Below are 21,847 nucleotides of genomic sequence, written 5' to 3' on the forward strand. Positions count from 1 at the left end.
GCGAAGGGGGGAGAGGAACAATCAGGTCGCTGTCAGAAGGGCAAACAGTATCTATTAGTGGAGTGGGAGGGTGGCACTTGAGCTTTTCTTCATCTGCTTTTTTTCTCAGCTCTTTTTGTAACCACTCGAGCGGCCCTGTGGTGCTGACTCTAATGCAGTAAGGAGCCAGTAACGGAGAGCGATACGCTGGTTATTTCTGGAGGGTCTTGCTAAAGGACAGAGGGAAAGATGAGCATATGGCTTATGTAACAGCAGCAGCTCCAGTTCAGACTGTCACAGAAGCTTTGGCTCTGCGTGGTCAGTGCCTTACAGATCGTTTTCAGTTTTCTCTTGTTGCCTAAAGAAATGGAAGAGATGGGTTGCGCTAATGAGCGGTGTGGGCAGCTCTGCAGGTCGCTTTTCAGAGGCTGCTGCTCTGTTGGTTCTGCCGCTTCTCGCCAGCCTCCTCTCACAGGCAGGTAATGCCTCCGCCTTTTGTAGTGGGTTTTAACGTACAATAGGAAGAGGCCCACTGACATAACAGGCTTTTAGTGGTTACTCATAGTTATGATCAAATACAGATAGTAGTCAAGGAGTGAATCAGAAATGCTAGCGTATTCCCGTTATTAGTTTTCATTTGCGGCAGTGAAGTCAGCGTAGAAATTATTCACAGTATGGCTTGAAGTTTTGGGCACTTTTTTACAATGCTATAGCAGGACATGCTCAGGAGCGTGTTAATTCGTACCTTGAAAAGTTTAGCAAAACTTTTTTTGTGCTTCTATAAAAAGCAACGTGCCTGTTGCTGTGATGGTAGGTTACGGTTAAGGAACAGCTGCTTTCCACTTAGGGACTCTGCTCAGACCTGCCGTTCCCCTCACCCCCCCCCCTCCCCAGCACCCCAGGGGCGCTGCTCGACCCTCAGCAGCCCCGCACCGCCTTCATTTCACGACCCCGATACAGCGGGAGGGGGGCGGCAGGGCCCAGCCCCCCTGAGGGGAGGGGGGCTGCGGGACTACAACTCCCAGCGTGCCCCGCGGCGCGCAGGCGCAGCGCGGCGCCCGGCAGGCGGCTGAGGCGGCGGGTGGGGCCCGCGGCGGGAGCCGGCCGGCACCGAGCGGGCCCGGGGGGGCGAGGGGAGGCTGAGGGGGGGAGTCGGGGTGAGGGGAGGCTGCGGAGCCCGCGGGGTGAGGGGCGGTTTGGGGGCGGGGGGCTGCGGGTGAGGGCTTGGGGAAGGGTGCTGAGGGGGCTCCCCGGACAGGCATGGTGGGCTACGACCCTGAGGCCAAGTGCGTCTCCACGGTGGAAGCGGCCGCTGCGGGATCAGCCTCCGGCTTCGTCACCCGCGTCCTGGTCAGTCCCTTGGATGTCATCAAGATCCGCTTCCAGGTACTCGGCTCGGGGGCGGGGGGGGCAAGGAGCCCTCGTGGAGCAGGGCTGGGGTGGTGCTGGGCGAACGGCTCGCGCCTGCACACAGCGCTAATTCTGCGCATCGGCCTTCGCCTCTGTCAGATGCAGGTCAGGCAGCGTGGCAGGGCTGTCCTGCACCTACCAGTTACTGACGTGACTCGTACATCTCAATGGGATCATGCGTTTTCTTACTTTGTTCTCTTTTTCTAAATGATCTCAATCATCTAGTTTAATTTTCACTGTCAGCCCTACTGATGGCCTTTGCGTTGTTTGTATGCTTTTACTGTTTAGAGACCTACGTAAATCGCGTCCCAGTCAGGTCTAGATGTGATTCTGAGGAAGGCAGAATGTCTTTGCTTAGCATTGGTCGGCTCTTAGGGTTGTGAGTTCCTGAACAGGACGCTTCACCATCACTGAAACGTGATGTGGAATTGAAAATATTTTTTCTGTTTTCTTCTAGCTTCAGATCGAGCAGATCTCCTCCAGAACCCCGGGGGCTAAGTACCATGGCATCTTGCAAGCTGTACAGCGCATCTTCCAGGAGGAGGGGTTGGCAGCCTTCTGGAAGGGCCACGTTCCTGCCCAGTTCCTTTCAGTGGGCTACGGAGCTGTTCAGGTAAGGTGACCGGACATCAGCCGGGCCCAGTGTACCTCTGTAGGACTCTGCTCTTCAGACTGGCTGCATGGGCAGATGCAGAAAGGTAGAAAGGTCTAGGTTTACCTTGGCTGATTCGAGGCAGCTCTAGTCACAGATGAATTGTTGTATAATGTTGGTGTCTAATTCCTAAATTAATTTTCCTGAGCTTGCTGAACGGAGCTTAATTCTGCCTGGCCAGCCTGGAGCACAGCAAGAGTAAACTCAGTTTGCTCTCTGTCTGGTGTTGCAGACAAGCCTGTTTGCTCCTGACACTTGGTTTAGCTCTTAATGTTCTAAGTCTGTGTAGTTTTTTTTTGCTCTGGTTCACATTTTCTTAGCAAGCTGTTAGGGCAACACAGTCAATGAGGCTGAATTGACAGTATTTTGCACAGCATTGTTATGCTTTATTTTTAAGTATTAGCAATATATTTTATGATCAGTGGTTCAGAGAGTAATGGGTACCGTATCTCTAATATAGCAAATACTTTTTGGGATATATAGAGCACAAAGATGAGTTTTCACAGCTCTAAATGCCAGATGCACCAGAAGTATCAGAGATCAGAATACCACAAGCATTCTTAAGGCCACTCAGTGATTTTCACAAGGCATTCTTTGAGCACATGCTCCAACAGGTTGCAAATTGGAGGACTTTTGAAGGACAGAGGGAGGAGGTGGTTACAAGCTGTGGGTGGAGCTCTTGGTGAGATGAAAGAAGAGAAGGAAATCTGTGTCAGTGATAAGAACTGACTCCTTGACCTGTGTTTGTTTCTGTAAGTTCATGGCATTTGAAAGCTTGACCAAACTGGTGCACAATGTCACCTCATACAATGCCCGCGATTCCTTTGTGCACTTCATCTGCGGTGGACTGGCTGCTTGCACGGCCACTGTTGCAGTTCAGCCCGTTGACACACTACGCACCCGCTTTGCTGCTCAGGGTGAGCCAAAGGTATGGTTCTGAATTCGATGTTTGGAATTATTATCTATCGCAGTAGCAATTTTTCATTTGTATGGATACGGGAAGTACGGAAAAGTACATAACAGTCTGTGGGTTAGCGTAAAGGAGCAGGTGCTGTTGTTGGGCAATGTTTGTGTTGTTGCCAAGATATCTTCTGTGCTGTTGACATTAGCTTTCTTAATTATGTTTTGCTGGGCCTGTTTTTGTTTGACTCCTGACAGGTGATCCAGAAAGGAGAAGCTGTCCTTATCAGGATAACTCGATTTTCGTTTTGGCTGTTGGCCAGTTACAGAATACACTCCCTAGCCAGTTGTACGTTGCGTGTTTCAAACTTTCCACTTACACAGAGTCATGTTTAGATCATGGTGGGGGTGAAACTTGAAACCTTTCACCTGTGTTTCTTACCCTTTCTTATGCAAGAACTGGTCTCCATGCTAATTAAGCCTGTAGTAACAAGACACGTGTGAGTTTGTATCACAAGCGTTTCTGTTTTTTGTCTTAGCCTGCAGTAGAATCACAATATGTATTATATTAATTCTGTTGCAGGACCAAGCAGAGCTGTTAATAAGAGAATTAAGTAATTATGGCAGTGATGCAAGTGGTCTCAGTCCACAGCTCAGGTCTGTGCCTTGTTTCTTGCCCTCAGAAGCACAGCTTGGATGTGGGATGTGATGTCAGCCCAGGCCTTTCAGTGCAGAGCTAACGATCCATTCATTCAATTAGTCTCTTGTGGCTCAGACTTAGGTTGGAATTGTCAGCTTTATTAAAAGAGCCACAAGGGCTCAGCTAAGAATACTGCGTGAAGATGTGCAGAATCACTTTGTTCGTCGCTCTGTGCTGAAAACCAGTCAGTTGTATTTTGGGCAGCGGGAAATTCTTATCCTCTTTACCAGGAAATATCCTGACCTTTTGGGCTGATGTTTTTAAGCCTGTTTTACTGGCGAGTCAGCAGCATCTTCTTTATCGTCTAGATCTATCACAACCTTCGCCATGCGGTGGTGACCATGTACCAAACAGAAGGGCCTCGGACGTTCTATAGAGGTTTGACCCCCACAATCATTGCCATCTTCCCATATGCTGGTCTCCAGTTCTCTTTCTACAACACTCTGAAACAACTGTCTGAATGGATGATTCCGGCTGAAGGAAAGGAAGGAGGTAGGCACTTGGGACAGTGAAGTCTGTGATCTGGAAGGAAAGAGAGGGTGAACACTAGTTTGGGAGACTGTCATAAGCTCAATTTTCTGTCCCGTCTGTCCTTTTTCAATGCAACCTCTGCAAAGCATCTCAATTTCCCATCTTTTATTCTTACCCCTGCATGTATACTGTACAAGTAAGTAGAGTGAAGTTTACAAATAACTCATTTTATGGAATGACCGTGATGGAAACATGGTTAGATGGGAAACTGAAGTGTCACAGGCCAGAGGGTGTTCTTTCTTGAGCTGTGTCACATTACTCATACCATGGGAAGACCGTGCTGGCATAATCTTTCTCTCAATTTCAATAGCGCTGTACAAACAGGACTCTGAGATTTCCTCAGTAAATCTGTCTGTGGGTTCCAGCACAGCTGTTAGAGCAGAGGGTTCATTTAGTCTAATTTAAAACTACTTGATTTGATATTCCTGTGTTGATTTCCAGCTCCATTATAAAAGAGCCTCGTCTTGATGCAACCTGTCACCTTGACAATTCTGGAGGCTAGTGCCTCCCAGAGAGAGAGTGGATGCTGGGTAAATGTGTTTAGGTTCCTCAACAGAATTTCTTCAGATGGGGGAACTAGACTTTTCAATATCATGTCTGCATATTTACTTTTAAATGGCTGATACTGATGGTGGTTTTGTGCTGTGAACTCATGTATGTCAGGAAAAAGACTAATACCATAAAATTAATTTCTCACAAGACTTTGTGAAATCAGGCAGTGTCAACGTGTGACTTAAATTGACTTATTGTGGATGGGAGCGAGCAGTCAGAAGCGCAAGGTTTTCAGTGGGAAACCTTCCTTTTACTGGGAGCCATGAAAACTTTTCTATCCGGTAGTGACAGGTTCTCTGGTGACTCTTTCTTTTGTGCATTGCTACTTGGTAGGTAAAAATCATAACTCAGTGCAATGATGGTGTGATTTTAAAGGGTCGTCTTGTGCAAGGTTATTTTAATTTACCTCTCATGACTTTTTAATCTGAACTTCCCGCTAATCCTCTTTTCTCCCTCTGCTATCTTCTCCCCTTTCTGCTTCTCAGGCAATGTTAAAAACCTTGTTTGTGGCAGCTGTGCTGGAATCATCAGCAAAACCCTCACTTACCCTTTTGACCTGATCAAAAAACGACTGCAAGTGGGTGGCTTTGAGCATGCCCGAGTAGCCTTTGGGCAGGTGAGAAATGTTTGAATTGCCTGGTTTTCATGAGGGTGGATTCACATCAAGACAAGAAGCCAGTCATCACTAGAATGCAGTGGTGATTCACCAGTGGTACCTGTTGTGTTCATATACTGGTTGGCAACTTCTGGGAGCTAATTGTTCTTGTTTAATAATGGGAATAGCTGTGTGAATAAATTGATCTATTTTATGATATTGTCCAGCATACCCGTGCCTTGCCTTCTCTTCCATCTTCGTCAGGCAGGCTGTCTTGGAGCTGGGGATTAGTTAGTCAGACAAATGGGGGTTGATTTCCTTTATTCTTCTGCTTGCTGCCTGGTATTTGTGATTCAGGAGCGAATGACTGGCAGGGGATTACACTGGCTTTATGCTGGGATTGCCTGCCAGTATCCTTTTCTGCAATTACTGTTTTGATGCAAAGAATGGGCACCAAGTGTTCAGCATACGTCTCATGTACCAGAACATCCTGAAACTCAAAGTAAATTAAATGCTTCTGGTGTTCTTAAGCACCATCTGCAGCACCTGGAAATATACTTTAGGGCATATACAGATCTTTCAAGGAGCTATCTCTTTTTTTCCCTGAAGAGTAGAAGTTTTCTTTTTTTTTTTTTCTTTCAAATTATGTGGATCTGAGAAGTAAATCAGTCGGTACCTCAAGAAACTTTGGGACAGGAATTTGAAACCTTAACCCATTGCATTGGATGCTTCTTTTCTTCCAGTGAGGTACAGAATTTGTTCTTAGCACTGATGTGTCACGTTGTTAAACCTTCATGGTCTGAAGTGATGACATACAGACAGCTAATTTATAGACTTTTAAGTGCTGTAGCTGTGTTTTCTGCATGTCAGAAAACTGAAAAGCTATCTCTCCTTAGAGAGTGAAGAAGATGGCAAACAATAGCAGCACGATCTGAAATAATTGCTTTACAAACTCCTACCATAAATAATACATGCTGTTGTGGCATAAAGATTTTATGGGCATTCCGTTAGAATGATCTGCTCAAGCCAGTGCTGATGCAAAATGCGTACTTTCTCTCTAGCAGCACGAACAACCTGACTCTCTGAAACTTTCAGGTAGTTATAACAATAGCCAGAAAAGCATTTCTGGGATGCATGTCTAGATTATGTTTCTGTGGTATAGCTCGGGGCTCTCTGTGTTCTCTCCCAGGTAGGCTCTCTTGGGTTTCTTTTCCTTTAACCTTTTCACCATTCTTTCCCAGGTGCGGATGTATAGGGGTCTGCTGGACTGCCTAAGGCAGGTCATGCGAGAGGAGGGCCTGGGTGGATTTTTTAAGGGCCTTTCGCCCAGCTTGCTGAAGGCTGCTGTCTCTACTGGCTTCATCTTCTTTTCCTATGAGCTGTTCTGCAGCCTGTTGTGTGCCCTGAAGAACACTGACAGCACCGAGAGGAAGGAAAGCTGAAAGGGGCATGTGTTTGGCTACCTGGTGTTCTCCTGGAGGAGGGAAACTGAAGGCTTTGCTCTGTCTGTATCATGTTGGAAATGTCAGAGCTCCCAGAGTTCCACCAGCCTGGAGGAACTGACGTCCTGGGACCAAGCAGGAGGAGAAGGTGACTGCAGTTCTGCTAACGACACTGAAATGCTCTGCTGGAAGCTGTTAAACAGAGCACTTGTTTGTTCTGTCTCCTCTAATATCAGCGCACATTTAGTGAGGGGAGGAACCAAGCATCCAGCTACTTAGCAGAGCCTGTGCTCTGCAAAGACACCCGGGAGAGTGGGTGAATTCCTGTGCTTGCACAGGAGGGATCTCTGATCACAGAGAGGGATCCTGGCTAGCTGCTGCTGCTTAACCGACGTGATGCCACTTCTTAGCACTAAATCTGCACAGCTTTATTTCCTTGCTTGTGGTCTGCTGTTGGCAGCGTATTCTTTTCTCTGTGTTGCACAGGTAGCTCTGCACCGCTGTTGTGAAGTCAGCTAAAACCTCTTTAGTGTGCACAGAGCCTTCGTTTTCCTTTTCTTTGCTGCAAATTTTGTCTTGATTGCCACTCACTGGCTGTGTGTCCTCAGCCACTTTAAACACAGTATCTTAGTGGATCATGCTGACTTCAACTCATTCTGTTGAGCTTGGCTGTATCGTAAGTGCCCATTTCTCTTCCTGTGTGTCTTGCCATATCTCTCTTAAGGTTTTGCACTGTTTTGGTCACGCTTTTTCCAAGTAGACCCTGAGATGAAGAGCCCCGCTTTATGGGGTTTCAGCGCACAAGCCCAATTCTTACTACAGGGTGTTTTGCTTCCCTGCTGAGTGAGTAAACAAATGCTGTGTAGAGTTTTAGAAATATTTAATCTACATTGGAATACTGAAGGAAAGTCCTGTGGAAAGTACTGAAGTCTTTTTAAAAAAAATACCACCTTTGAATGTTTCTAGACAGTATCTCTGTATTGGTCTCAAAACATTTCTGAACCTCAGTCCTACAGTGGTGCTAGCAAATGAAAATGTTTTGACAGGAATAGCTGAAGTGACAGAACTGAACATCAAATTGGAGTTTTTCAACTGGTGTTTAACGAGAAAAGGACTATTGAATTATAGCTGGAGAAGTGTTTTTCTTGAGTTTCAAAGATTTTACAAATGGTTTTAAAAAAACACTCTGAATTATGTAAAAGGGAAGAGAGGAAAATGACTTTCTTCCTCCTCTTTTATTCTGTTTTTTTTCAAGCTGAGCAGGGCGTAGCTGGACCAGTGTGTGGAAGGCAGGCCTCCAAGGAAGAGCCAGTGTGATACAAAAGCACGTTAGTCATCTGGTGAATGGTAAAAAGGGCAGAGCACTGCAATTATTTCGAGGATGGTTTGATGGTTCTTCTCTTAACGCAGTTCTCTGTGGCTTTCTTTCAATATTCAGGGTGTTAATCCCAAATGGTCTGGCCAAATTCCAGCATGACCAATTCCATTCTGTTGACGCAGCTTCTCCTGGCAATGTGGATTGCGTATCAGTGTTACTCACTTATCCTGAACTATTGTGAGAGGCTGTTTTTAAAGAGCAGCTGTTTCACTTGTGGGTGAGATATCCAGCGAGATTCCTTGCAAGCCCGGGGCAAATAAGCAAAATAACTTTGTGTCTGCTGTGGTTTGAGATCTGTGAGTGCACAGTGGCTGTTTCACTGCAGATGACTTTGAGAACTATATAAAATTAGATTGACTGAGCGGTGTTAGGTAGGAGGCTGATATATGAACCTTTCAGAGTGTTAAATGCATGCACTGAAAAGATGGGCAGTTTTTCTCAATATTCCTTGCATTTCTCCTTTAAGCAAAGTTTTGTCAAAGTGCCTTGATTCCACTGGCATTTTTCTGTTACCTAGGTTCTTCTGAGAGCTCCCCAAAACGTTCTTAGAAATGTTTTGCATTTGTTTACTGTTTATCCGTTGTTCTTGGAAGACATTGTAGCCTGTAATGTCTTGGAATACATCATAACCAGTGAAGAACTTAGCCTTCTGATGTCCTTTGGAGGCCGAGAAATATCTCGTTTCAAAACAGGCACGAACAGGTTGGGATTGTTACTGCCTTTTGGCTACTGCTAGAGAGGAATGCTGTCATGGTTAGCAGGGATAGGACTGGCTACAGCAGAAGTTTTTCCATGCTGACCTAGACCTCCATACCCCTGTAGGAAACGTGGACCCATCCATCCTGTTTAACATTACAAGACTCTTGTTTTCCATGTTATGTGAAAGAGCTGCTGTTCATCTGCACACAATAGAGGGAAGCTGGTTAGGAACTCAGCGATGGGAAATGGAAGCTCTGGAACAGAGGATGATTTTCTTTGCTTTTCACAGGGGTCAAAGACTAAAGAGCACAAAACTGTGCTGTTAGGGTGATGTCCCTGGAGTGCGCTGCGAGGTGATGCAGGCAAGGAGCTTTCGGGTGCGTACAACCCGACTGCTCCACAGAGAGGGCAGCAGTGGAGAGTGCAGAGCAGCTCTTCTCTGGGGTAATTTTTTCTCCACCCTGCATTAAATGCACTTGCCTCCAACAGATGGCAAAGTCGAAGTTTAAGTTGTGTCAGTCTGGTGTGGACTCCAGAAGAAGCACTCCGTGGGCAGAGCACTTTGGTGCGCAGCCTGGTTTATAAATCCCTTTGGGCTGCTAAGTATAGGCCTGTAAAGGCAGCTGCTCTTTCAGTGAGGGGAGGAGAAAGAGGAGATGACCCTAACTGTAGAACATGAGAAGCTGCATCTCAGTCACTTTGTCTCTCGCCTTTGGTCAGCAGCATCCGTCTCTCTGACATGCACTTGGCTGATGGGGAGTCGCTGCTGGGGAAGGGACTGTGACAGGAGCGTTGTTTTCTCTTAGGCGTGAGACTGGTTTCGTGCAAAGAACTAGGGGATAGGTCTTACTGCTGATGCTGCTCCAGCTAAACCCGCTCACGCCACTGAATCTAAGTTCCCTAGAATTAGAGGAGCAGGAGACAGGAGAGAGCTGTAGTCCCCTTGTTCTTCCATATGCTGGAACAGAATTTTTCGTAGAAACTACACACTGGATCAGCCCACTTGAAGCGAATCCGCACAGCGGGTGACGTGCCGCAAGGCTGCTGGGTTGGCTGGGGTTCACTGAGGCAATGCTGTCAGTGGGGACGTGCGTTGCCTGAAATTCCCCTCCCAAGCCGCTCAGCAATTTGTTTTCTTCTAGTGCCTTTTCTCATCAGGATGTCCAAAAGCACTTTGGCAGGTAAACGTTACACGCAAGTCACGCGGTGGTTGTGGGATCCACCACAGCTCTTAGCCTGCCTCGGGCAGGACCTTTACGCACAAACTCCGCGATGAATGCACTGCTTCCTCTAGCACTGACCGGCTCTTTGAGTTCCTCGGACAGTCGTCTTCTCAGGAGGCTCATCCAGAGCTGTGTAGCATCATTTTTAAAACGAAATGAATGTTTTACAGTCGGTTCTGGAATGGGCTGTTTGTATTCGGGTTTAAGTTTTTATTGTGGTGCAGAACTGTCATTCTCTGCGGCGTTTTGCTGTGTTGTCCGGGTGGATCTTTCGCAGCTGCTGTAGTCTGAAAGCATCTGAGCACAAAGTGCACGAAGTGTGTGGCTACCTTTAGAAAGACTGAACATTAAATATTTTGTTATGCTCGTGCCTGGCTGCAGTTTTTCATTCCTTCCCTCCTGGCGGGTACGCGCAGTTGGACCTCACAGGACTACCGTGGCCCTCCTGCTGCCTGGAAGGGAAAGATAAGGAGGGCCCGCCCGGAGCAGCAGGAGCTGTCTGGTTTTCCCTTCCTTCGCTGGTTCCTGGGCGGTCATCACAAGCAGGCAGAGCTGTCCCTTCCCCCTGAGACACAGGTGATGCTTTCGACGCTGTTGAGAGCTGAAGGGCTCTGCGCAGCCCCATCCCACCGCCTGTCGGAGCCACGCCGTTTGTCCCGAGCCACAAACCCACGGTGGATGAGTTCAGACTTTGTTTGTACCTAGCCAGGCCGCCCTGCGCTGCAGAAAATGTTGACAAACTGCTCATTCTGCATTTCCTGAGGCTGCTCTCCGTTCCCAGCAGCCCGGCTGCTCTGCTGTTTGCTAAACGCTGCTGAAGCTTCAGCCCCGGAGGGATCTTCCTCTGTGGGAGCTCGGAGAAAAAAATGTGAAGTGCGTTACACCCCAGCAGCGAGCTGCTTTAACACATCTCTTTCCTGATTTTTTTTCCTCCTATTTTTATATACACACACACAAATTCAGCAGAAGGCAGACCTGTGCCTGCTCAGAGCCTCTCTTTCTGTAGCTCACCCGAGCCGGGAGGGAAAGCAACGCGATTTCCACCTGGAGCCGGAGGGGCAGAGGTAGGCGCTGCCCTCGGACACTGCCCGGGGGTGGGGGGGAGATGCCGGGGGGCAGCCGGCTGGGGCCGGGGGGGTCCCGGGGATGTCCCGGGGGGGGTCCCGGGGGCAGCCCCGCCGCCCGCCGTGGCCCGGCGCTTGCAGGCGGTGGCGCTGCCGCGGCTGCCGCCGCTCTCCCGGCTCGGCCCGGCCCGGCTCTGCCCTCCCCCGGCTCGGGCGAGGAAATGACCTAAGAGGAAACCCGGGCCGAGCCGGGGCTGCGGGGCCCGGGACGCTCCGGCCATGTCCCTGCGCCCCAGCGGCCGAAGGACGGAGCGGGGGCGGCCCGGCAAGGTCGGTGGGGCTGCGGCCGGTTCCCCCTGCCCTGCCCCGGGACCCTCCGTCCCCGGCGCCCTTCGGCTTCCCCCAGCGGGGCAGGGGCAAAGTTGGGGGTTCAGGAGGGCAGGAGGAGGTGGGACGGGGGTCCCGGGGGGCTGTGGGATGTCCCTCGGGGGGCTGTGGGTGCGTGGTCGGTGGTGGCAGAGGAGCCTCGCTGCTCTTCTCCCCTTCTGAGCGATGTTTGGGGCATGTCCAGCCCTTCCCGACGGGGATAACCCCGTAGGGTAGGGTGCTGCCATGCAGGGGGCTGATTCCCAGTGGAGTGGGGAAGCCAAACCCGACCAGGTCCTTCCCCAGTTGGCTCCTCTCATGGGGACTGCTTGCAGCGAGTGTTTACCCCTGGGAAATGCTGTGCCCGCTGCCACCAGGCAGGCGGTGTCAGCAGCAGGACCTCTAGTGCAGACAGGGCCCGGCGGGTTTTGCGCTCACACGCTGTGTTTGCTGCGAGCAGGGTTATTTGGCCCCGCAGTACAAAGCAGCGGTGCCCATCCCCAGGGCGCCCTGGGGAAGGATGATCCCGGAGAGGCGCTGGGCGGTGGCGGCACAGACGCTGCCAGACGAGCTTGGGCGCTTCCTGCGAGCTGAGCGGAGCTGAGCTCTCGCCAGGTTCTCTCCACGCACAGCGCTGCCGGTGGGACGCGGGGCTACTGCTGAGCTCGGGCTGCAGCGCAGAATGCTCTGAGTGCAGGTACAGAGGGAGAGAGCCGGCAGAGTGCAGAGCAGAGGGCGGGTGGGAAGGTGTTTGCCAACCAGGCGCTGCATTGGGAGTGCCTGGCTGCTTGGGAATCCCTCCGGGGAAGAAACCACCGTGCAGTCCGGGGGCAGGTGGCACTACGCAAGTGAGAGTTTGGGTTTGTTGTCAGCCCCCGTGGGGCAGGGTCTGCCCTGGGCCTCCCCAAGAGGCAGGCGAGGAGGGCAGAGCTGGGCCTCTCCCCGCCAGCGAGCTCCGCTGTCTGCTCTGGATTATTACGTGCTGTGCCAGGGCTTCGTGGCAAGTAGGGGTCAGGCTGTTTGCGACCCGTTTCTGTGCCTCTAAAGGGCAATGGGCTCTTCAGCTTTAATCGGGGTAGGGACCTGTTTGCACAGAAGGGTGACTAACGTCCGCGGAATTTCGACAAGCTGGCAAAACTCATTTGGCGGATTGCCTTCTCCCGGATTGCGCTGTAGGTCTGGCAGCCTGGCATTTTGCATCCAGCAGCTGGTCTCGTGTGTGTGTCAAAGGAAGCCCTTCCTCCCTGTGCCGGGTGTTACCCTCTTGCCATCTTTGCTGCACCACAAAGCAGAAGAAAATTAATCTAGAGAGTGTTCAGCAGTGCTGTTTGTATGCAGTGAGCTGTGCTTTGCTGCAGAGGGATGAGATGGGAGCTGTTGTGGGATTTGGATGAAGAGCTTGCTGTGTTTTGCTGGGAGTTGAGGGAGTCTGGCTCTGGTGCAGGAGAGAGGCTTGGCTCGCACTGGATAGGGTGGATTGGATGCTTAGGTGCTGGTTTGAATCTTCCCAGGCTTTGCGTGAAATTAGATGAATTGTTGTTTCAAAGGCACAAGGGAGTGGCTGCACGGGGCACTCCTGCATATGCTTCCCCACGGTATAGCCACAAGGAAGCCTAATGAAGGGAGGTAGTTGTTATATCTGGGGGTTGCCTTGGTGTGCTGTCCAGTTTGAACCTGCAGATCAATAGACTGAAGCGCAGTTTTCACATCAGAAACATGTAAATGCTCTGAAGATGAAGCCCAGAAGTTTGTTGTCATAGGCTGTTAGGAAGCAAGGCTTAAAGAGATGTGGGAGTGAGGCTTTGCTCAGATTTAGGGCTGGAGCTGGATGCCCTAATAACAGAGGATTTTTCTCGGGAGCTGGGGGGCTGTCAGGGTAAAAGCATGGGCTCCAACACTAGCTGGGATTTGCAAAATGGCTAGGAGAACATCTAGGCCAACTAAACCCTGTTTGCTCTTTTCCCAGGGGCTGCCACCAGCACATCTGTTCCCCTGATTCTGCCGTTGGAGGAAGCCGGTCATGGGGGAAACAGGCAGAGAAGAGTATAAAATACAGTCGTTTGACACCGAGACTCAGAAGCTGCTGAAAACAGCACTCAAAGGTCAGCAGGCTTTCTTGTAGCTCCTCTGCCACGCTCAGCTTGGCTAGCCGATGAGGCTGGGTGCTCGGACACCTTCTGCTAACATCAGTTGCCAAGTGCAGAAAAGCTGTTCTGTAAATGCTGTTTGTCCAGGACTGGGTCCCATAGGTGAAGCTGTTCTGAGAAGCTTTTTGCTCCCTGCCTCTTCTTGCGCCTCCCTCCACTGCCACCTCCCCACTCCTTAATGGTGCAGCCCTTCAGATCCAGCTCCTGGTTCTCAGGGAATTGTGCTCATCACTGTGACTTTCTCACATTTCGGGTACCTTCCTCTCCTGCTTTCACCTCCCCAGCTCTGACCTCTCAGTCCTCTCCCTGTACCCAGTTCCTGCTCCTCCCGGCCCCTGGGGTCTCCTGCTCATGTCTCTGGTCAAAGCCCAGGGGCAGTCTGCACGTCTGGCTCCTGCTAACCCTAACTTCAAAGCAGTGCTGGGATTTCAGATTCAGATCAACTTCTTGCTTCTCCTTATTATTGTGCTTTTCTCCATCACTTCCCCATCTTGTTGGCTGTGTCTCCAGCCAGAGAGGACCATTGGAGATGGTATCTCCAAAGCAGCTGGTGTGCAAAAGGGGCAGTGGGAGTGAGCATGAGTTTTTCCACCATATAATGTGGTTGTACTAGGCTCCAGCTAGTGCTAGGCCAACCCTGGCTGCTTCCTAGGCACCCCAGAGCAAGCAGGGCACAAAATGTACTGGATCCTGGCAGCGTTTCTCTTCTCTGCAGACCCCAGCAGCGTGGACCTGGACAAAGTGGCCAATATTATAGTGGACCAGTCCCTCAAAGACTGTGTGTTCAGCAAGGAGGCAGGGCGCATCTGCTACACCATCATCCAGGTAGGAGATCCTTGTGTCCAGACAGTGAAACGTCGACAACCTGCGCAGGTTATTGCTAGGCAGGGGCAAGAGGGGCTTCTTTCCAGCCCTGCACTCTGACCCTTCAGCCAGCTTTTCTCTTCTTCCACTTGCCCCCTGCAGTGGCAGGATCCAGCTGTTCAGCTGGTGAGCGCAGGCAGTTAGTTGCGCCTTCCATGCCCCCCTGGGCATCGCAGGAAGGTATCTGGATGGTCCTGCATCACCCAAGTACCAGCACCCCCCTGCCCTTCTCACATCCTGATTTCATCCCTCCATCCTGCTTTTGTGGGGTCGCAGGCAGAGAGCAAACAAGTGGGCCAGAGCATCTTCCGGAGGAGCCTGCTGAACCGGCTGCAGCAGGAGTACAAGGACAGAGAGGATCTGCGCACCCGGTCGCTACAGGCATGGATCTGCTACGTCACCTTCATCTGCAACATCTTCGACTACCTGAGGGTAAGGAGCTGGAGCAGGAGCACCCGGCTGCTGCCGCCTAAGGGTGCCAGAAGAGCCCAGGGGTCCAGGGCAGGGGTGTTGGACGTGTGTTACACAGTGCCCTAAGGCCACAGCTCAGCAGTGCAGGGGACAGAGCCAGTTCTCAGCATAAGGATACTCCCAGGCAGGCAGACAGCCTTGGAGAGGCAGAGCCAGCTCTGGGAATAGTCGCGAAGTCTGAGCTTCCTTGTTTTGTACCCGATGTTTGAAATCCCCTGATTTGACTGCTCCTGAATGTCCTAGATCGAACTAGTTGCTGTTCGGTCCAAGGGGAACTGCATTTTGTTTAGTCACGTGGGTGCTCAAATCATTTCTAGCCCACGTATTGACGGAGTTTGTCTGCAAGCCTTTGCTGCAGTGTGTGCACTTGGATGCCTGCTTGGTGTACGTGTAAAAATGATGCAATTCCTGCAGGCAAGAAAAATGCTGTTACAACAAGCGCATTTCCCATGACTACCTGCTTACATTTAAAAATAGATGTTTTCACATCGTTTTTTCAGTTTCTCTGGCTCCTGGAGACTCAAATCTCTGGTCTGCTACATAAATCCCACCAATGCTGCATTTGGCAGCACAACTGAATTCTGCTTCTGTCTTTGAAAAGCAGCAGGGGGAGAATTCTTTAAAATAGCTGCAGCCTCTTCCCTTTCTGCCACCAGGCTGACAGTAGGTCCTGTGTCTTTACAGGTGAACAACATGCCCATGATGGCTCTGGTGAACCCCGTTTATGACTGTCTGTTCCGGCTGGCACAGCCTGACAGCCTACGGAAGGAGGAAGAGGTGAGTGCAGGGAAGAGGGGTGCTCGTGTGCTTACTGTCCAGCCAAGGACCAGCAGAAAGCACAGCCCTGGAGGGATGCAGAGAGGGCTGGGGCAGAGGAGAGCTTTAAGGCCACGCAGGAGCCTCCCTCCCCCATTTGTGCTGGAAGAAGACCTGCTGGACAGGAGGATTTGCAGCCCAGAAGGAAGCAGGATGGTGTTGGTTCTGACTCCCTCGCCTAGGATGCATGTCCTCCCTTTGCATGGCTTTTTCCCCCTGTTGCGCAAATGATGGGAGAGACCCAGCAGTCCAGCTGTTCCTCGAGATAAGGGCTGTCCTGCATTATGCAGGTTCACCTCCTGTCATGGGAGAAAAATGCAGACAAGGACTTTCAGTCCTTGTGGACATCTTGCAGGAAGTTAACATTTTTCTACGTGTTGCTGGTACGTTTTTCTCGTACTTTTGTTTGTGAGGCAGGGGAGTTCACAACGTGCTTTTCCAGCACTTTTGCCAGAACCAACACGCAGCCCCTCCTGCCTCCTGGGTCACAGCAACTTGTGGGAAGCAGAACTGTCACTTCTTGGAAATTCAGAGCAAAGGCAACAGCATGAGTTGGTCTATGAGTGACTGATGGGGACCTCCAGAGATATGCCAAAGCTCCCACTACCTTTGTACTCAGCTGTCTTCTCTTCCTTCTGAAGGTGGACTGCTTGGTGCTGCAGCTCCATCGCATTGGCGAACAGCTGGAGAAGATGAACTCACAGCGGATGGATGAGCTCTTCTCCCTCCTCCGAGATGGCTTCCTTCTGCAGGAAGGGCTCAGCTCCCTGTCCCAGCTCCTGCTGCTGGAGATCATCGAGTTTCGGGCCGCCGACTGGAAGATGACGGACGCTGCCCAGAAATACTATTATAGCGAAGTGACAGATTAACCCCTCTACGGCAGAGGTGGAGAGATGTCCCCAGCACTTTCACCAGCAAGCTTCATACCAAGTTTGAATTTCTTCTCATATTAATGTTTTCCTAGCACTTCCTGTAAATAGGATTTATTCTGGCTAGAGCCTCTGGGCACATAACTATCAGTATCAGTCTGCAGCTGGTGCTAGCCTGACTGGATGTTTAGAGAGGTGGGAAGGGTAGGGCACGTTTAAGCCAGCAAATTCTTCCACTCATTTTGTTTAATGATGTGCTGCTGCCAGCAAAAGGCAAGGAAGGCTTCTAGCTCAAACCAGCATTTCATACAACTGTTAAGGAAAGCACAGTTTAGGCTGCAAGCATTTTGGTTCACCCAAGAGCCAGCAGAGCTGAAGGAGGCAGAAGGGAAATCTTTCACAGCTCACAGTCCCAAAACAGGTTGTATCTGGTCGTCTGGGACAAGTTACAGAAAGTACTGTGGTCGGATGCCTCACAAACAGCTCATCCATGTGCTACATGTCCCTCCTTCCAGCACGCTGGCAGCACCTGCATGCAACACAGCCTTCACCACTGGTCACTAGCCACCAAAACCTGCCACGGGGCAGCCTGCAGCAGGACAGGTCCCTGAGCACATGTAGCTAGAAACAGGTTTTATAAATTTTATACAGTGACTGTTTTTTCAAAATTTAGTGAGTTTCAAATACAGTATGTTTCTTATGAGAATAAGAATGGGAGAGGAAGAAAGAAACCAAAATAGTTTAAATAAATGTTTTTTTTTTTCTAATAAAAGTTTTCCACTAACACGTGCCCTGCTTTCTCTCTGTACAGCTGTGAGCAATACTTAAAATACTTGCAATACTTGCTCCTGACTGAAGTGGGGATGCTGTGATGTTAATTGCCTCCTCTGGTGACAGGCTTTAAGCAACCAGCGTAGCTGGAACACCAGTGTGAGACTCAAACAACAGAGACAAAAGTTTGGAATCAAGAAACCTTTCCCATAAAGGACCAGCTTTATTTTTCCTGTTCACATCCCCCAACAGATCTGGGCTGAGAATGTTGCTGATGACCAGAACCAAAAGGAACATTTTATTGCCTTTTGTACCAATCATGCTAAGGCTGGCTATGGTATGGAAAAAAAATCCAGATCTGCTCTTCCCTAGCTATAGAGCTAGAAAGAGAAAAATGTTACTGATCACAGGAGCAGAGACTTAAAAGTCCCCAGGAAACAGGTAAGTGGAATAGGGAGATTATTCTGTACAGTGTTGCTCTAACAAAAGCATTCAGGGCTTGTCTTCACAGGAAAAATGATTAAAAAACTAGAATGTCCATGCAGGGGTCAGTAACTATTTCCAGTTCCCCATCCCCCATCCAAATGAGCACAAAGGAAATGAACCTTGAGGGGATTGGAGAGGCTTCCCCTGGCTGAGCTCCGAAGCTGTCAGAAGGGAGCTTCCACCTCTTCTCCTCAGCTTCTCTCAGACAGACAGCTCTGGGACTCTGTTCCCCAGGCTGCTGGGGTGGTGGCAGTGCCGTGCAGCACACACATCCCCGTCACAGAGTCCCTACCACCAGCGGAAGTGGGCGTAAGCCCGGTTGGCCTCTGCCATCTTGTGCAGCACGTGCTTCTTCTTGATGATGGGCCCTTCGTTGTTGAAGGCTAGGAGCAGCTCCTGGGAGAGCTTCTCAGGCATCAGCATGCGCCGGTGCTTGTTCTCCCTGCACTCAGTGATTAACCACTTCATGGCCAGGAAGCGTTTCCGATTGTCCTTCAGGGGGACTGGGACCTGGGAAAGATTTAAACCCTAAGAGTTATTGCATGTCAAGGGGGCAGGAGCCTGCTGTTCTCCAGCAGTCATACAGGTCCAGCTGGACTCCACAGATTTACACCCTGCTGTAATTCCCACAGCAACATACAGCAACCTGTAGTAAAACTAGCTCTGGTGGTCTGGTGTGATCTGTGCCAATTCACCTCGTCTGCCCATAGAAACTGGCCTTTGCTACCAAAACAGAAATTCTGATTGGTCTTGGGTACTGCATGCAGACACTGGCCTTTGTAGGGACCTCTGGCCTATTTGGGAATTGGATGCAGGCAGCTTTGTTCTAGCAGAAGGGAGATAGTCACCATTCCCCTGCACCGAATGACAATGAAATGGCACCATGTTTCATTTCTCCATCAGGTCTTGAGTTATTTAGAGACAGGTTCTGCAGCACTGATCTCTGATCCGTTGGACAAATGTTTGCTGCATACCCTAGGTCTTACCTAGTCAGAGAAGCAGAGCCCCATGCTGCTAAGGGAATTGCCATGCTCACAGGCTAGGGTCCTGATCTTGGACAGGGTTTCTAAGGGCTGTTTTAATCCAGATTACAAACTGGCTCTCTTTCTGAGAGAGAGAAGTCCAAGCTGAAGGGGTGGCAACCACTGCATTTACTTCCCTAGCTAATTCTCCCCCAACCAGATGTGCTCCCAGGCCCCTTCCTTTCACCTGGTAGGTTTTGCCACCTTTCGTGATGTTGCTGAGTCCAATGATGGGCTGGCAGTTTTTCAGAGCCTGGTGGAAAATGACGTAAGGGTTGCATTCAATTTTCTCCTTCTCATCTTCTGGAGCTTTGTGGTACTTCTCCAGCTGCTTCCTCTTAATGGCCTCTAGAGTCTTGGGACAAAATCAATAAATGAGACATGCAGAACAGATGGATAATCCCATTCCATGAAGTTAGATCACTTTTGCAAGTACCCCATTTACACCTGAGCCTGTGGCTCGTTTTCTAGTCCTACAGGCAATGGTCCAGGCAGGGACTCTCTTACTCAAGTTTTACTTCACCCTCTTCCAGCACTTCAGTCATTGCATTTGGGGTGAGGAGGCCGAATAGCACAGACCTGGGCCAGGTGACATGGCAGGAACAAAGCGGAGACAAGCAATGCAGGTCTGTGTGTATTAAGCATCCTCTCCTCCAACGCCAGGAACGCAAGACCCCAGAGCCTGCGTGTTTTTGTGTCACAAGCAATTGGCAATTTTGGGAATATTTGGACAATCTGTGTCCCCATTTCAGGGACTGGAACAACACCAGATGAGACCACCAGCTAATACCCATTACTGTAGGATAGTGCAGGGGTAAAAACTCTGTCATAAAGGTGACACATTTGCGGGACTTCATTGGAAAGGTATACAGAAGGTAAGACATGAAGAGAGAAGGAAGATCTTTTGAGAGAACGATGCTCTTAAGGGTAGACAGTTTATGCATACATAAGGTTCAAAAGGTTCAAGAGACACTGAAGAATGGAAAGTGAGAGTTCTCTGTTAAGCTATCATCACTTGGTCTGTGAGCTGAATGAGGTTGAAACTTGTACAAAGTTTATGCCTGATCACGTAAAAAATGGTAGCAATAATGTACATGCAGAGGGAAGCGTGTTAGGATGGCACAGAAGACCTGAATTCTGGTAATTCCTAATTCCAGTGGGCTTGATGTCCCAGCCTTTTGTTCCATACTGTCTTAACATACTAGTTAGAAGAAGCATGAGTTCTCACCTGAGCCATGAGGCTTCTGGCCAGCACTTTATTTCCATTCTTCATCATCATATTGGTGAATTTGCTGTAAACACAAAGTCCAATGCAATCTGATTTAAATTCTCATTTCATCACCTGCAGAAATAAGGTCCCCCCCCTCGTGCTTTTCCCACGCTTAAGTCTGGGTGCTGCTAGATCTGCCTGAATCATCTCTAATCATTGACAGTCAACAGACTGGCTCTATGGGAAAAGATTAACCCAAACAAAGAAATTGTGCTGTAAGAGAAGGCAATGCAAACCACAGCAAATAAAGGCTGAGGAGGACAGCATAGCTCCCAGACATTCTGACTCCATGGGACCTAGCTGTAAGAGACAATGCTTTCTCTGACCTGATCGTAGGGTCACTGAACACAGAGCAGGACACGTTGGGAGGAGCTGCTTTTATGGGTTGAAGAGCCCTAAGCTCTTGTTTTTCCTTTTCTTCCTCAGACAACTCATCCCAAGGCTTCCGATACAATTCCTTGTTCACTTCTGGCTCTAAGAAGCTGGGGTTGTAGCGACTCCATCTCACTTGTGTCAGCCTGCAAAGAACAAGATGAGAAGGAGGGTTGAAAATCAATATATCCGATAAGTCTTAGAGGGGATTTGGACAGTCATGTGAACGCATCTCAGAAGTGCACGTCACATTTTAGAGGCATCTCTACCCTCACTGCTGCTTCACTCACTACAGCAGAGGCAGTAACGAACAGGAAGGCCCACACTTTCTGAAAACCAGTCCCTGTACCTCAGAGACAGCAACCCGACAGGGAGTCTCACTCTACAGCTTCAGCAGTTAAACAGTGGCAACTCCTGAGCTGAACGCTGGAATAACTCTTTAAGTGTAACAAAAGCAAAGGCAGAGGCTCCCCTCAGGCCAGCACTGTTCTCTGGCAGTGGTTGTGCCTTGCTCCCACCCAGGTACACTAAAATAAACCAGCACTGCAGCATCGGACAGCCCGGCCCTTCGTACCCCCAGGAGAGGAACCTCGTGAGGGCTGCCAGACTCAGCCTGGTGTTGTGAGGTCCCAGCGTCTGGATGGCTTGAATAAATACACCAGTGCTAGCAGAAGGGGAACAAGAATCTTAAAAGTTATGTATGTAAATATTCAGCAGCAGGAGGCCGTATTTCGGGCACGTTCTGGAGAAAAGCAAGGGCACCGAAGACATCCCCACACTCCTCCAACAGAGCCGGCCGCTGGCGGGGCCCGGTAGCTCCCGCAGCTCCGGCCCCAAGCCTCGTCCCTCGCAAGGAAGCAGCCGGGGGGAGGCCGTTTATCGCCCATCCATCCCCCCCCCGGAGCTAACGGAGCCCTCCCGCTCTTACCGGGGCAGCCAGGCCCGCAGCCGCCGGCCCAGCCCCGCCGCGCTGGGCGCCGCCATCTTACGCCGAGCTCAGGACCCGGCGGCGGGGCGGAGCTGGGCTTGAGGCGGGGGGAACGGCCCCGCGGCGCCTGAGGGAAAGCGAGTAAAACCCCTAAAAAGTGCTGTCCTCCATAAAATAAAACCTATTGCCCGCCCCCCAGGGGTGCCCCGAGGGCCGGCTCCGCGGAGGGGATAGGGGCGGGCTCAGGAGGGTCTGGCCCCGGTGGATGGGGGCGACGGGGGAGGGGTGCGGTGCTTGGGCACGGAGGGTTCCGCTCGCCCTCCCGGGACACCGAGACCCC

The 21,847-nt window shown here is 50.4% G+C and overlaps 3 protein-coding genes across 5 annotated transcripts; 2 read left to right on the forward strand and 1 right to left on the reverse strand.

Moving 5' to 3' along the window:
• The first annotated feature begins 999 nt into the window (after positions 1-999).
• Positions 1,000-10,430, forward strand: SLC25A19 (solute carrier family 25 member 19). Its single transcript, XM_048064224.2, has 7 exons — positions 1,000-1,060; positions 1,238-1,365; positions 1,847-2,002; positions 2,799-2,969; positions 3,950-4,133; positions 5,210-5,340; positions 6,561-10,430. Exons 2-7 carry the CDS (start codon positions 1,240-1,242, stop codon positions 6,759-6,761), a joined length of 969 nt encoding a protein of 322 aa, XP_047920181.2. The 5' UTR covers positions 1,000-1,060; positions 1,238-1,239; the 3' UTR covers positions 6,762-10,430.
• Positions 10,431-11,102: 672 nt separating this feature from the next.
• Positions 11,103-17,442, forward strand: MIF4GD (MIF4G domain containing). Of its 3 annotated transcripts, none has more exons than XM_013179151.3 (6): positions 11,103-11,125; positions 13,458-13,593; positions 14,354-14,463; positions 14,779-14,934; positions 15,658-15,750; positions 16,431-17,442. In XM_013179151.3, the coding sequence occupies exons 2-6, from the start codon at positions 13,512-13,514 to the stop codon at positions 16,656-16,658; spliced, it is 669 nt and encodes a 222-aa protein (XP_013034605.2). In that variant the 5' UTR covers positions 11,103-11,125; positions 13,458-13,511; the 3' UTR covers positions 16,659-17,442. The 3 variants fall into 3 exon arrangements, with proteins under 3 accessions (XP_013034605.2, XP_047920191.1, XP_047920192.1); XM_048064234.2 differs by lacking the exon at positions 11,103-11,125 and adding an exon at positions 11,297-11,455; XM_048064235.2 differs by lacking the exon at positions 11,103-11,125 and adding an exon at positions 12,166-12,188.
• A 173-nt stretch (positions 17,443-17,615) lies between these two features.
• MRPS7 (mitochondrial ribosomal protein S7) lies at positions 17,616-21,700 on the reverse strand. The gene is made up of 5 exons (XM_048064233.2): positions 21,508-21,700; positions 20,534-20,725; positions 20,166-20,229; positions 19,125-19,292; positions 17,616-18,425 (listed from the first exon to the last, which is right to left on the reverse strand). Exons 1-5 carry the CDS (start codon positions 21,561-21,563, stop codon positions 18,204-18,206), a joined length of 702 nt encoding a protein of 233 aa, XP_047920190.2. The 5' UTR covers positions 21,564-21,700; the 3' UTR covers positions 17,616-18,203.
• Between the last annotated feature and the right edge of the window lie 147 nt (positions 21,701-21,847).

The sequence above is a fragment of the Anser cygnoides genome, chromosome 19 (assembly GCF_040182565.1).
Source record: "Anser cygnoides isolate HZ-2024a breed goose chromosome 19, Taihu_goose_T2T_genome, whole genome shotgun sequence".
Lineage (NCBI taxonomy): Eukaryota > Metazoa > Chordata > Aves > Anseriformes > Anatidae > Anser > Anser cygnoides.